At 44.8% G+C, this 15,861-nt stretch overlaps 1 protein-coding gene across 1 annotated transcript in view; it reads left to right on the top strand.

Annotated features, from left to right (window-relative positions):
- Ly86 (lymphocyte antigen 86) overlaps positions 1-15,861 on the top strand; it is a gene marked incomplete at its 5' end in the record, with an annotated part of 53,722 nt that overhangs the window by 17,921 nt on the left and 19,940 nt on the right. The window contains 2 exons of the mRNA XM_023712061.1: positions 8,451-8,537; positions 9,176-9,304. Of these exons, the coding sequence (XP_023567829.1) occupies positions 8,451-8,537; positions 9,176-9,304 (216 nt within the window). The remainder of the gene's footprint in view (positions 1-8,450; positions 8,538-9,175; positions 9,305-15,861) is intronic.

Raw genomic sequence — 15,861 nt, 5'->3', positions numbered from 1 at the left:
GTGTGACCCAGCAATCCTATTCCTGGGCATTTATCCCAGAGAAATACAAGCTATGTCCATACCAAAACCTCTGCATGAATGGTCCTGACAGATACAGTAGCACTTGACAAACACTGGCCAGAAGTCCCCGCCTCCCTAGGAGCCTTCTGGCGCTTACCTGAGGACCTTGCAGGTCTGCTCATGTCCAGCAGTGGCAACCACACACCACTGCTCTGTACCCGAGAGCAGAGCTCCTCACGAGGCCTGTGGGTAAGCCAGAGCTCCCAAGACGCCCCGGCCTCAATGGCCTCGGCTCTCCCAGCCCCATGCCGTCCTCTCGCATCTGCCAAGATTATGTGGCTCTTCTGAACTCGTCTCCACATTGGGAGGGTTTTCAGTTTTGCACTTTTTATAAATGTGTCCCATCTTAACCTCCTCCATCTTCCACCCACTCCCTTTAGCTTAATCTTCTTCATCGTCCGACCTGTCTCACCCAAACCTCTCTGGGCCTAGAATGGTGTTTAGTAGAGAGCTGATGCGCAAACAATGAAATAGGAAAATGGTCACTTAGAGCTACTGTGGAAATCCTGCCAGAGCAGAGCCTTGCTTTTCTTCAGGCTTCTTGAGGAGCCATTGGGACAGCTCTTGAGGTTAAGGTTAATGGGTTAAGGTCTCATTCTATCTCCCATCACTAAGACAAAAGAAAAGACGTTGCTTCTCTGGAGACAGAAACTGAAAAGAGAGGGGGAGGAGTCAGCGATAAACCATGGAGTGGCTGAGGGGCTGGGGTGTACTCCCCGGGGCTCCCTAAATCATTGTCTACCTTGCAGGGATGTGTGGCAGAGCCAGGGCCCCACCTGTGAGAACACACACATAGGAAATGAGCAAAGCCCTGCATAGCTTGTAACGGTGGTTTTCGAAGGTGGTGAGGACACACAATCACCTGGAGAGTGTCTAGGAAGCTTGATGCTGAGGTGGCACCCTGGTGCACTCACTCAGAGTGTCTTGTTGGGGACAAGGCCCTGGTAATTTTCTAGTACTCCCCAGGGATGCCACACATCCTGTGTGTGCAAATTGCTGGCAAAGACCATCCCTAACTACAGGCTGCATAGTTACAGTAGTCTCCTCCCCGCTTCAGGGAATATGTTCAAGACCATCAGGGGATGCCTAGAACCGTGGAGAATGCTGACCCGGATATGTACTGTATTTCTATTTCTTACCATAAATCTTAGCAACCTCAGTGTGTTTTTCTTTTTGAGAACTTGCATCTTTTTACTTAGTAGAAACACTTCACAGCTTCTCTTTGTCCTATCTGAATTGATAGTGTCACCACTTTTATGCCTTGGGGTTGTCCTTGAGGCAAATAAAGGCTACTTAAAAAAAGCCCTGTGATAGTTGGTCAGATAGCAAAGAGGGCTACTAAGAGACCAGTGAGTGGCTAATACCTGTGGTGCAGGCACACCGGGCAGATGATGATTCCTCTCCCAGGAAGGGTGGGCCAAGATTCCATCACAGGACTCGGAATGGCACACAACTGAAAACTTACGTATTGTTTACATTTGGATTTTCGATTCATTATTTTGGGGCTGCAGCTAACTATAGGCAACTAAAACGAAGGGGGAGACTACTGTCTTGTGGTGCAAACGGTCTCCTCTTGTGCTGATGGAAGCCAAACGGGTTAGTCTAGAGGACAGGATTCAGAAGCAGAGGGAGGGACCTGCAAGTTCCTATCTTTTCTACTCTTAAAAAGGCCATTTTAATGAATTTCTTTTCCTTTGCAGTTGGAAGCAAACAAGTGAGAAATCCAGCATTTTCAGTTTAACAACCCAAACATACCTTCACACTCAAAAGCACATTCACCACAGCTACCAGGCAGCCTGCAGGGCTCGGGAGTTCTTAATCTCTCATTTCACAAACAGTAGCTATTCCACTGTGGTGGCGTTAATTCTATTTTTATTTCCTTTGATCTCAAGAATCAGGTTTAAGCTCCTACACATCTCAGATGCAAAATAAGAAGCCGGTTCATATACACAAGTCTGAATGTGTGAATCAAGTCCCAATGCAATGTTGGCAGAAGACACTTGGATGGGAGAACAACTATTATTTTAAAAAATGAGCCATCGGGGAATTTCTGTGCTAGTGTATAGTAACAAGATTGGACCGGTAGGGAAAAAACCAGAGGTCAGGAAATAACAGAGAAGCAGAGTGAGCATATATCCACCGCATCACGTTACCGCATTTTTTACAATGGCAGGAGGAAGAGGAAACGAGGTGAAAGGAACACAGAGAACTCAAGAACAGAACCACAGGAAAGCTCATATTGTGTTGCAGTGATAATGAATTTTCAGTAACGGTGTTTCAACAAGGCTTTCTGCATCGCCCTCTTTCAGGGATCTGTGATATCACTTGAGTGTTATTCCTGTGCTCGTGTAAGAAATTGAAAAGACCCCAGCCCAAACACAGCCGCACAAGAAGACAAACTGTTAGATCGCTGCACAAACAGATCCGAATCCTAAGCAGAAGAGAAGCTTGCAGAGGGGATCATCAGGCTGCCTAAACGGAGGGGTCGAAAGCAAGCTCTGTTTGTTATTTGATTTTATTTAGAAATAAATTCTGAAAGATACAAAAGAATATCTGCTAGTATGTGACCCTCAGACAGCTAGCTGCTCAACCGAGTTGAGAAAGTTCCTCCCAGGTACTAAAATAAATATTTCTGTTATTGTCAAGATAAATGAATGCACTGACATCCTCCCAGACAGCATTTCCAAGCATGTGAATCAGACAATATTCCCAGCCTTATAAATCAGGGTTCTAAGCAGTTGCTGACACCCACCAAAGTCAAAGTGGGAAATAAAAGCCCATCTTCATGTCTTCTGTTATCACGGATGACCTGCTCTTCTCTCCTTTTCATCAGTTCATCTGATCAATTGATATCGCTGGCACAGAAGTTGTCTGTATGAAGATAAAATAAAGTAAAATAAAATATGGTTCCTGACATCTGATGGCTTACACTGTGATACAGAAGAGCAATGTGGCAAGAATTCCCATGCTCCTAAATGATAAAAGTGTGACAAAGGGACAGGCAGCCTGCTGTGGGCATCCAGAGGAAAGGCAGACAGGGACACCACAGACAGCATCCTAGAGAGGGTGTGACTGAATCAGGATGTGAAAATGTGGGAGACAGGAGAGAAGCGCTCACAGTTGTGCTATGTAAGATCCCAACCTCTCACCAGATACTTAGGATTAGTCAACCAAACATACACCTTTGTGACACTGACATTCTTCTGGGTCAACTTGTTTTCTTCTAACAGTGCTCACGGGCAGCAGTACCAGTTCTTGTGGTAAAGTAGGTTACAGAGAACAAGCTATGAAGTTGAAGGTACATTAGAAAAAGTGTCAGCCTTGGACATGAGCAGGGTAAGGCTGGGGGACAGGAGGTAGGAGTCCTGGTTGGTCTTCTCACAGTGATTCTGCACCTCACTGGGAGAAAGGCCAATTTTCAACAGATTTTGATTATTTCCTGAATTTTCTTTTTTTGTATGGAGGATTGAACTCAGGACCCTACAGTTGCCAGGCAAGCGCTTATTCTACTGAGCTATCTCCCTGGGCCTTGAACAGTTTTTGAAACCCAAGACAATATATACAGAGGTATAAGTATATACCTGTGCATATACACACATACATGTAAACAAATGCACATACAAACACACACACACACACCTATGAAACACACACACACACACACACACACACACACCTATGAAACTAGTGAAATATGAATAAATTCTATGGAGAGTACCAGTGCAAACATCCCGGTTTTGCAACGACCCTATATAGACAACAGGGGAAGGGCACATGATATCCCTCTGTGTCTTTCGGAAACTTCTTATGAGAATTTAATTATTTCAAAAAAAAAAAAAAAAAGGAAAATGTTCATCAGAACTGTAATTATAAGTAGAACTGACTGCATGAAAATCACCTCCTCCTGTGAGCTTCAGCACTACCCAACCAGCAACACGGCAGAGTAACATCCACACTCCAGGTTTCAATGCCACACAGATTTCATGCTGCCTGAGACCACACCAAGTGGAACCCCTGAAAGGCAGCCCTGTGCCCCATCATCCCCTGAAGAGGAACTGTATTTCCAGGGACTGTTATTCTAGTTGAAAGCCCACTGCTAGCTTGAAAGTACCGAAGCAAGAGTGTCCCCTTGTGTACCACGGCCCCAGTCCAGCCAGCCCAAGAAGCCAGACCATGAATAAAGCACTGGGTTAAGTAATGCCTGGGAGGTTAATAAAGCACTCTCCTGGGTGTGTCCATTGGTCATGGAGGCATGGCCTGGGATCCTGTACCTGGTCCTGGGCCCCTTCCTGCGCCATGCTGTTCCCTGCTGTGCTTTCCAGCTTCCATGACTAAGGAGCTTTGCTCTACCGCATCCTTCTGCCCTAATGATCCTGCTCTGAAGCCAGCCAGCCAGGGACTGTGTCCTGAAACTGTGAGCTAAATTAAGCCTTCCTTTAGGTTGTGGGTGTCGGATATGGATCTCAACAAGGGGAAGGCTGAGTAGCAGAGAATTCTTATAGACTGTTGCTGGGAATGAAAATTAGGGTAATTGCATGGAGCTTCCTGAAAAGACCAAAAAGAGACCGGCTATGTAATCAGCCATCCACGGTTGGATATATAAAGAAATGAAATCAATGTGTGCAAAGATATCTGATACCTGTGCTCTATTTTTTTATCAAAAATGGTATTTTTTTCAGCAACATGAATATGACAGGAGACATTATGTAAGTGAAATAAGCCAAGCACACAGACAGATTTTGTGTGTTCTCACTCATACGTGGAAGCTAAGAAAGTTGACCTCATTAAAGTAGAGAATCCAGGGCTGGCCAGATTAAAGCACCTGTTTAGGCAAACATAGGGACTGGGGTTCGATCCCCAGCATGCCATGCCGACCCTGCCCCTGGGGTGTGCTGAGACAGCAACTGAGATAGGCCGTGGTGGAGTGCTCCTGTAGTCCCAGCGCTTGGGAGGCCGAACACGGGAGAATCACTGTAATCTGTGTAGTGAGACCCCATAGACCCGGTACTAAACACATTTTTCAAAAAAATTTTTTGAAAAAATAGAGAATACAGTAATCCCTCACTGCTTCGTGGTTTGACTTTTGCGAACTTAGTCTTTTGAAGGTTTTTAAACAATATTAATCTAAATTGTTTGTCGCAGATTTTTTGCTACATCTCAGGCTTTTGCAGTATTGTACAGTACACGTATGTTGATAAAATTCCATAGATTTATGAGTTTAGAAAATGGTTAAGAACATTAGCAGTGTTTTTTAAAGTGTGGGAAAGGTTTATAAAGGTGTGGGAAGGGTTATAAAGCCTTAAAAAATATATAAATACTAAAATAAATATAAGGTCGCTACTTCGCTGATTTTCACTTACCGCGTGACCTCCGTGGTAAGTGAGGGACCTCGTATAATAAGGGCTGTCGGCGTCTAGGAAGGAGAAGGGGGACGGGAGAGATAAGTGTCCATTAACAGGAAATACAGTGAGAATGATTAAATCCTAGTGTCTGCAGCTCAGGAGGGTGACAATGTTTAACAATAACGATGGTAAATTGCAAATAGCAAGGAGAGAGGATTATGAATATTTTCAGCTTAAAAAAGTGACAAACGTCTGAGGTGGCAGACGTGGCAAGAGTCTGAGTAGATCGCTGCACGTTGTGCTCACGTGCTGAAACAGCATGAATATGCACAACTAGGCATCCAAACTGGGGAAAAAACAGAATGGAAAAAATTAACTCGCTTGTTTTAGACCCAGTAGCAAAGGTACAGAAAAAGGAAATGAAAAGCAAAGCAAAGAAAAAGAAAGGGCAGAAAACTGGCTCCTGCCTCGGAGGAATGCCATGTCTAGTCCAAGTGTTGCGGGAGAGCACAAGGTAATCCGTATTTGTGCACTTGAAAAAGTGTTTCAGACATCACGATTCTAAGAATTCAGAGGAGCAAAAGGCTTCTCCCAAGACCTTCGGAGACGCCTTCACAGAAGCGGGGAGTGAGCAGGATCTGAGGCTTCGCCGACAGCCACGGGGACCCGGTCCACTGGAAACGGGGAAAGGAGCACGCGCGGTGGGGATGGTCGGGGCTCCCGCGGGGTGGAGGACGGATTTGCAATGTGGGCTGTGGAAGGAAGACAGGACAGCATGTCTAGACGTTCCTGTGACCATCGGTGAGCCACTGGAGCGTTTGGACAAGCAGAGATTACGTGTAAGGTGTATTATCTTCATAATCCCCAGTACAGCTAGCACGATACCCTGAAAATAGAGGAATACTTGGACGAATTATTGTACGGAATGGAACGGGGTGGGACAGGTCACGACAGGATAGAACGGAAGTACACTGGCAGACCCTAACTTTGAAAATCGTCACATTACTTCCTTTGCTTTAATTATAATGAGAAATACTATAGGAAATGTCTGCAAAATTAATGAGAAATCTTAAAGCCAAAAGTTCAAGAGCTAGATTTCAAATAATGATAAAATAAATTTTAAAATTTTAAACAATAAAATTTGAATGATAAAAGTATTGGTGACAATATGACATCAAGAGATGGTGCTCAGCAGGTTGAAATGCTGCTGTCTACATGAATATGACATTGACCAGTTGGGCCGGCCAAATAGCTCCACAGAGTAAAGCACCTGTATTTTAGTAAAAATCAATAATAAAGTTAAAAAAAAAAAAGCACCAATAAGCAGGCGCAGGGGCTGGGGCTTCAATCCCTGGGCCTGCTGTGCCAGCCCCTCCCCTGGGGTACGCTGAGATGGCAATTGAGACTGGGCGTGGTGGCGTCACCTGTAATCCCAGCTCTTGGGAGGCTGTAAACAGGAGAATCACTATGAGTCCGGTCTAGTAGTGAGACCCTGAACACCCTGTAGACCCTTCCCTAAAATAAAAAAAAAGAAAGACATTGACCAATTGCCAGTGGCAAGCTGTCACAGTGAATGTGACATTGATATTGGAGAGACTAGGAGGAGCTAGCTAATATCACTGATTAAAAAAAAAATATAAAGTAGGACATGCCGGTGCACACATGTAATACCAGCACTCTAAGGCTGAGGCAGGAAGCTTGCAAATTCAAGCCCAGTCTGGGCAATTCAGAGGCTTGTTTGACCTTATTTCAGAAATAAAAGTTAAGAAAAGTGCTGGAAATATAGCTCAGTGTGAAACCTCTGGACTCAATCCCCAGTACCACTAAAAGGAAAAAGTATCAAGAAGCAATATGTTTTTGAATAAATTTTAGTGGCTAGTGTAAAATGATTACTTTTTTAAGAATACAAAATAGTGATAGAAAAAGAAAAGCATTAGAAACAATACAAGATTTCACTAAACAAAGTACTAGGAATTCACCAGTCGTTGCTGTATTACATGATGCTATCTTCAAATTGCTTGCTCAGATTATCAGATATAAATGTACCAGATTTAAAGAAAAAAACAATAACAAATAAGTTATAAGAAATTCAAAAGAGGGAACAAAAAATCACAGCTGAAAAAGTTTAAGCAGTAATTGCTCCTTTCAAAAGACCAGCAGAAACTGACAATATAATTACCCAAATCATTCTGCATATATACCTAAATATATCTTTTTCCCTTCTTTCTTTTGTCCTTTTCCTCATCCCAGTTTTTCCTCCCCACTGAACAATTTCTTTCCCTTTCACAGTTTCTGTCGTACCTTTTAGATTTTAATTATTCTTTCAGGTTGTCACACATCAAGATAATATGATGTTTGCACATGTGGGTCTGATTTATTTCACTTACCAATATAATCTCTAGCTGCATTCATTTATCTACAAAAGCTTCAACTTTATCTTTTTTATAGCTGACTGTACTCCATTGTGTAAAACTACAATATCTTTTTTATCCACTCCTCAGTAGATGGGCATTTGGGTTGTTTCCAACATTTAGCTATGACAGATTTCCCTGCTATAAACATGGGCGCACACATATGTCCTCTTCGTGTGATGATTTCAGTTCCTTAGGAAAAATACCTAGAAGGGGGGTAGCTGGCATAAACGGGACCTCCAATCCTAGCTTTTTGAGGAATCTTCATACTGATTTCCATAATGGTTATACCAGCCTGCACCCCCATCAACAATGGAGAAGGATGCTTTTTCCTCACAGCTTCTCCAGCACTTGCTCTTGGTTGACTTCTTGATGACAGCCATTCTTTCTGGCATAAGACGGACCTCAGTGTTGTTTTAATTTGCCTCTCTTGAATGACCAATGATGTTGAACATTTTTTCAAATACTTGTTTCCATTTGCATCTCTTCATTTGTGAAGAAGTGTATATTCATCACATATGCCCATTTTTGGATTGGCTCTTTAAATTTTGGAGGCCTTTGTAATTATGTATTTCAAATCTGAATTTTTAGAGTATACGGCGCACTCACAGTGAATCTGTTGTTTTCCTCCTGGCAGATCCAGTACAGGATTTTGGCCTTTCTATTGACCAATGTTCCAAACATATTCAACCGAAGGTCAGGATTCGATTTGGCATCATTCTGAGTAAGTACAAATTGTTACCATAAAATAAAATATGGCTCTGGTTCTTCCTATGCCACTTGGGTGACACATGATATCTATAGTGTAAGTCAGCTGGCTGACTAAACTCCTGTGACCCCCACCTCCACCCTCTGCTAGTAACTCCACCCCTAACCTCATTTTCAGTTCTCTGAGTAATACTTAAATAAAGGAGAACTCACACTTAGAGCCATGGTTTTGTACTAAGAAGACCTTCGACACTCATTTGGGTGAATGAGCTCCTGAAACAAGTGCATCCAGGAGAAGTCAATGGACGTGTTCTGAGGCTAAGTCTTGATATGTACATAGGAGAGAACCTGTGTTTAGTTGTCTTGGCCACAAACAATACCAACTACTGGCAGCAGGATTTGGCATTTGCACTGTTTTGGCCCCAAAGAATTATGGTAAATTCTTAAAGCTTGACGTAGGCAGCTGTCACCCTCATGCCCTTTAGCATGGCTTAAACACTGCTTCACCAAGAAAAAAAAGAACTCGTCTCCACCACAGAGCAGAGAAATGGAAAGAAAAGGCCACTTACCTTGCTGGTGGAAGGGCGCATGCTCACCATGTATTGTGCTACTGGTGGGACAAAAGAATGAAGTTGCTCTTCTCTTTCCTTTTAGGGGAGGACATCAGAGAGCTGTACCTTGACATAGCTCTCATGAGTAAAGGTGCCTCTGTTTTGAACTACTCCTTTCCCATCTGTGAGGTGGACCTACCCAAGTTTTCCTTCTGTGGAAGAAAGAAAGGAGGTAAGCCACCTGCCTTACTTACAGCTTACGTTTGAGGCCAGAACCCCCAGGCCGGAGCCCCCTGGGACAGAGCTCAGGCTCTATCCTTCATCTTTGAATGGACAGGCTTAACCACATTTATCAGAACATCTATTACATAATAAAAACTACAAGAAGCCCACCTCTAGGGCCCACCTCACAGGGCTGTTGCAGACATCAGTGTGAACCGACACATGGGCCATGACTCCCGAGCAGAACATTGTTACTGGGTGCAGCGGCACTGTACTAAAGGGAATGGGCAGCAGAAAGAGATGATAGCCTCCAAGGACCCATGGAAAGTCAAAAGTACTTCCAGGCTTTTCTCTCAGTGATTTTGTTAGGGGCAGGGTACCCTCAAAGACAATGGAATCTCAAAAGGAAAATCCACAAAGCTTACTAAATTCTAAATGTCACTGCCTTCCTCCCCCCCGCCCCCCGGGGCTGCCAGCAGGGGCATGAGGTAGGCAGACTCAAAGGAGAGAACAGAAGCGCCATGTCATGAGCTGCCTCTTCTCTAACTCACTGGGCTGCCGTGAGTCTGCACTGCACCCCCTCCCACTCTCCCCCTCCTTCTTGTCCACCTACCAGGCAAACCAAGACCCTAAGATGCCTCTGTTCAACTGAAACTTGAATCTGCCATGCAGCTGGCCTTCTCTGGGAGTTGCTCTCTTCTGGTTGTGCTCTCCTTCCACTGGCTAAGAGGGAGTGTAGCTCAACTCTACACCCCAGAAATGTGTCCTTACGTATCTCCCCACTCAAGGAAGCTATGAAATTAGACAGTAGGAATCCTCTAAAATCACCCAGTTATCCTTTCTAAACAAAAGTCCTAGAAGATGTTGGAGTCTCCTCCCCATACTAAGGCATACAGATGAAAAAAGCTTGCCTTGTAAATAAATAAAATGAGATTTAAGGAAAGCTTGGCCAGGTGCAAGCCTGATGAACTGAAGTGTGATCAGCAGGTGGTTTCCTTGGTGTCCCCCATGCATGTGTGCACATACTGTAAACCCTGCTGTGTTATACTGGAGCCCTTCTCCCTTCTTGACATCCATCCGGGACTATGAACTCCTTGTGATGGGACAGCATCACCTTTGTCTCCTTATTCCTAGTATATTATCCCTCTCTGGCTCTTGGGAACAGGCTCCAGGTCCACTCTGCAAATATCCAAGTCCGTATAGACTGAAGTGCCTTCCCAAACTGAGTCGTCCTTGCATCGCACCTACACAATCCTCCCATACACTGTAAACTATTTCTAGATGACTTGTAATACTTCACACAGTGTGAGTGCTGTGTAAGTCACCTTTATGCTGCAGAGTTTAGAGGATACATGTTCCATACAGACACTGTTTTTTCCAAGAGTTTTCCATTTGCAATTGATTGAACCCCTGGGCACAGAATCCAGGGATTTGAAAACCACAGATAAAAAGGCTCACTGTGTTTCAAATGGGCCCGATACATAGGAAGCACTAAATACAGACGCACTGAGAGAGTAAAGTGGCTGGCATTGATGAGGTTTTACACCAGCTGGTGTTCCAAGAGCTTTAGATCCAAGAAGCCACGGACATCGCACCCCAAACTTATGAGTTAGTCTGATCACTACTCTTTCTTTATAGATGCAGGTACTGAGGGAGATGTAGCAAGCCACAGAGTGGGCGAGAGACCCATGGCATGGCCCCAGGCAGGCTGGCTTCAGAGTTCATGATCTTAGCTTCCAATAAGTGGATGAACAAAAGTGCAAACAGCCAAACATATGGTCTCTGGGAGTTTCTTTACTATAATTACTCAAGGATTCCCCCCCCCCCAGTGGTCTATGCTTCAAATTAAGGTGGTTTTTTTCTACCTAGTTAACTTACTATAGAATGATACCAGTTTTCCTCTCTCAACTTATTGAAAATATGTTAAGTGAGTCCATTCATGAATCTTGGTAAATCCAGTTTGTCTACCTTCAGCACGGTGAACTCTCATTTGTCAATCTCCATGAACACTGCCCTACCGCTCTCACCTAGGAGAGCCCCAAATCCTCAGCTATGCTGGCCCCCAGCCAGGCCTTCTGCTCTCCTCTCTCCTTCCCCCTTCCCTCCTTCCTTCCTTCTTTGCATCCACAATAACTAAGCCCTTACACTGTGTCAGGTTCTCCAGCGAGCCCCAGCTGAACTAAGAAGAGTCTCTCCTCTCAAGGGCATAGTACCTGTCTAGAGAGCTGCACCACACAGCTGCTCCAAGTTGCCATGTGTGGTGTGTGCACGAAAGGAAAACGAGCCAAAAGCCCAGTCAGCCTGAGAGGGGCAGCTCAGCCCCAATGGGTCCCACCTGTGGCAATGGGACCAACCCAGGAAACTGAAAAAAACTACTTTTATGTTTTATTTTTAGCTTATCTGAAGCCTTTTACATGTTTTTCAGCTCTGTGTGTGTGTGTGTGTGTGTGTGTGTGTGTGTGTATGTGTGTGTGTGCAGTAGCTCTGCTGGCCTGAAAGCATTCCTGATTTTATATGTTCTATGAAAACATACTGTCAGAGGCTCGACCAGATAGCTCAGTGGACTAAAGCACCTGCTAGGCGGAGCACAGGGGCTGGGGTTCAATCCCCAGTGCACTGTGCTGACCCTGTCCCCGGGCATGCTGAGACGGTGATTGAGACTAGGCATGGGAGACTGAAAACAGGAGAATCACTGAGTCCGATCCACATAGTGATACCCTATAGACTCTGTATTAAATACATAAAAAAATTAATAAAGTCTAAACTCTTCAGATTCATTTCTTCTGCCTGATCCCCACGGCACAGCTACACACACCCATGGGGTACAGTGTGTCATGTCAAAGCACACGTGGAGCATATAGCACTCAGATCTGGGTCAGGGGCTCGTCTCTCCCCTCAGGCCATTGTCCTTCCTCTGCGTCAGACACATCCAAAGTTCTCCCTGTTGGCTATTTTGAGATAGTGAATTAACTGTTGCTGGCCATAGGTATGCCACTGGGCTGCAAAACATTAGAAGTTATTTCTCCTGTCCCCTGCACACTCGTACCCATAAACCACCTGTCCCCATCTCTGGCCGCCACCCTCCTCCCTGCTTCTGGTAAGCAGGATTCTATTCTCTGTGTCTTTGAGATCGACTCAAAGTACAAATGAGCACAGGTGATATCTGTGTTCCTGCTTCTCTGAATACGCCCTCCTACTTACCTGCATCCCTGAAAACGACAGAACTACCTTCTTCTCTATGACTGAACAGTGGTCCACCGTGGACATAGACCCTAGCTGTGCTTTGTATGCTTTCATTCATGAGTTGATACCTAGATACCTGCGCTCATCCCAAAGTCAATATTCTTTCAACAGCCAAAAGGCACCCTGAATGCCATTATTCTACTTCTCCAGCCACATCCTGGCCCACTTCTCATCGCACCCTCAACAAGACATTGCCGCTCTGACCACACACATTTCCAAGCACATAGCATCGGTCACCTGGTCCCCTAAGCCTGCAGCACCTGCTGTGAATTTTTCTTCCATTGACACCTAATTTTAAAAGTCTTCTTCTAACCCCAACCAATGATTTGCTCCTTCCGTGTGGTCCAAAAAGCATAAAATTCTACTTCTGTGGTACCCTCTTCCCTCTTCTTTTGTGTGTGTGTGTGTGTGTGTGTGTGTGTGTGTGTGTCCCATTAAACTTTGAACTCCTCAAAGGCTGTAATTCTTGCTCATCTCTGCTTCTGTACACATAACAAGAATAGCTGACACAGAGTACAGACAAAACAAATGCTTTTTATTAAGTTTGCCTGTGGACATTGAGGAACTGGATAAAGTATACAACAGCACTTTAAAAGTGACTATCAAGTGACCCTTATGTACAGCAAAGACCAAAAGCTCAGCAAACAGTAAATTGTTTTGATCCTCCAACTTTAAGAAAGCCTTACAATGTGTTACTCTGGGCATAGTTTTGATAGAATCAATAAAACAGGAGAATATCTTCTTCAGACAGTGAGAGGTGTCCAATTTAGTGAACAGCTTGCAAGTCTGGGGTTGGCCTCATCCGAATGCGGGGCAGCCCTTTAGCCCTTCATTTGCTTTATTACTGTGAGGATGGTGACTGCACAGACAGGCTGCAACACAAGCATCTTGGGTACTGCCAGCAGGTTTCCTGTAGCACAAAACAACCAGAGAAATGATATACAAATGTCACTTGAACAGATAAGTATGCAAATGATCAGCCAGAGACACTGACATCTTTATTCAGAGGCTTCTTGAGTTATTACATTTTTCTAGTCCTCCCACAAACCTACTACAGGAATGATGGTAATCCAAAGATGCAATTAATACTGAGCCTAGAAAGGTGGGGGGGATGATACCAGGGAGAACTGAAGTCAATCAGACCCAAGCCCAAGCTGCTGCTGACACACAGGCATGAAACAGAGCGCTGCAGTGGCCTGTGGGTGGGGAACAGCCCTGGTGTCCGTGGTGGGTGGCACGGTCTGGTGTCAGCTGTCACTGGCTTGTGTGGTGTTGCATGCACCCCCTTCTGGTACATTCCTCTGGAAACTGCACCCAACTTGTCATTCTCCAAGTCACACGAGACTACAAAATGGGTCGGCCTTACTGCAACTGTGAGTTTAAAACACTGTCTCCTCTTCCACTTATGCATATTTGAGTAAAAACAGGAACCGTACAAATTCCGAAATAATGTCTGAGGGAAATAGACTGAGTGTGTTCACTGTCACTGGGGCAGAACACCTGAGACAATGAATCCAGCGGCCCGTCCTGGAAGAGTGAGAGACGCCGTACTACAGGGCTCCGTGCCTCTCCGTATATATAGCAGCACAATTCAGACCAGCTAACTTATTTCCTGTCTGCTTCCATCTTGTGAGGCATAAAATTCTTGTTATTGGTGTCTGTGATGTTGTGATTTATAATAGGAAATACATATTTTGCCTCTACCTCTGTTTCCTGGCAATCTTTATGATTGCCTCCCTGAACACAGGAGGGCCAGAAGAGAGTTGTATTCTAGTGCTGGGTCCCTGACCTGGTTCCTGGCACTGAGCTACTAAATTCCTTGAAATTTTTGGATGAGAGAAACATTTTTCATTCTAATAAGGTATCTCTGGTGGGCTCCTGGATGGGGACTGGTCGCCAGAAGTACAAGGCCATGGTCAGAAGCATGGAACGCTGAGCTTCACCCACCTCCCTTCCTGGAGGCCTGGAGAGAGAGAAACAATCAGTCATGGCCTTGTGACAAAGCCTACATAGTCGTCTCCCAAGTGTGGGTCCAGGTCGCGGAACACGTTGGGGTGCCTAGAGACTGGTGCACCCAGAAACTCTGCACCCCTCTCGCACATCTGGCCCTGTACTGGTATATGTCAGTGTTGCCTCAGCTCTGAATGCTCGTAGAAAATTCTTCAACCCAAGTCAGCCACCATGAGGACCTCTGAGTTGTAGCCAAGTTAGACACAAATGTGGAACCTGGGAATCTAGGAACCTAACACTTGTGGTGTGGAAATGAGAGGGAAGCGCAAACCTGGGGGACTGAGCCTTGAACTGTGGGATCTGCACTAACACCAGTTAGTCCCTGAATTGAACTGTATTCTAGGACACTGAGCTGATATCGAATAATTATTTCATGTGGACGGGGGAAAAAGATCCACTATTTTGGTGATCAGAACGTTCTTTGCTGAGACTACATGGGAGAAAATAGGTCAATTTTTCTTATATACAGTAGAATTTGAGTAGCTTAGCCAGCGCTGCAAAGCCAGCAGGGTTTGGGGATGATTTTCTATCTCATTCTATACTCTCCTGGCCAGGTATCCTGTGTAAAAGTAAACAAAATCTCTTGGAAAAGAGAAGAACTTGCTTCAACCCTTCACTGAGATGGAGAAGGGACTTAAAGACTGCAATCAAGTTGTAAGGACCAAACGATCGCCCTGGGGGCAAGCTGCCATTATTATTAGGCAGGTTCTCCAAGTGTGGTCATCAGACCAGCAACACCAGCACCGTGTAAGAAACTATCCGAAGTATAAATTTTGTTCCCCATCCATATTTACTGAATCAAGCACTCTGAGATTAAGCCTTAGCAGTCTGCAGTTTACAAGCCTCTGAGGTCACGGGTCAGCAGACTTCTGGTAAAACACAAAATAGCAATTATTTTAGGCCCCAAGGACCGTATGTTCCAGAGGGTTCTGTGGCCTTGCGGGTGAAAGTTGCTATAGGCAACATGAAAACAAATAGGCATGGCTGGCCTCCAGTCTAACTTTTTAAATATGGACACTGAAATTTAGATTTCATAGAATTTTTATATACAGTGAGATGTTATTTTCTTTTGATTTTTTGCATACTCTTTAAAAGCACAAAGATAAAAATCATTCTTAGCTGACCACTACCTGAAAACTGGCATGGAGCAGGGTTGGCCAGTCACTGTAGCTTGCCAGCCCCCTCTCTGGGTGGCTCTGCTGCAAGGTAGAGCCACTGCTCAGAGCTCACAGGCAGAGTTGCTGAGCATAGGTACCCTCCTGGGTACCCTCTGAGTCTCACTGTGGTGGACATCTGCCTAAAGCTCACCGTAGT

The sequence above is a fragment of the Octodon degus genome, unplaced genomic scaffold (assembly GCF_000260255.1).
Source record: "Octodon degus isolate 3935 unplaced genomic scaffold, OctDeg1.0 scaffold00023, whole genome shotgun sequence".
In the NCBI taxonomy this organism is placed as follows: domain Eukaryota; kingdom Metazoa; phylum Chordata; class Mammalia; order Rodentia; family Octodontidae; genus Octodon; species Octodon degus.
This window is presented reverse-complemented; position numbering and strand designations above follow the sequence as displayed.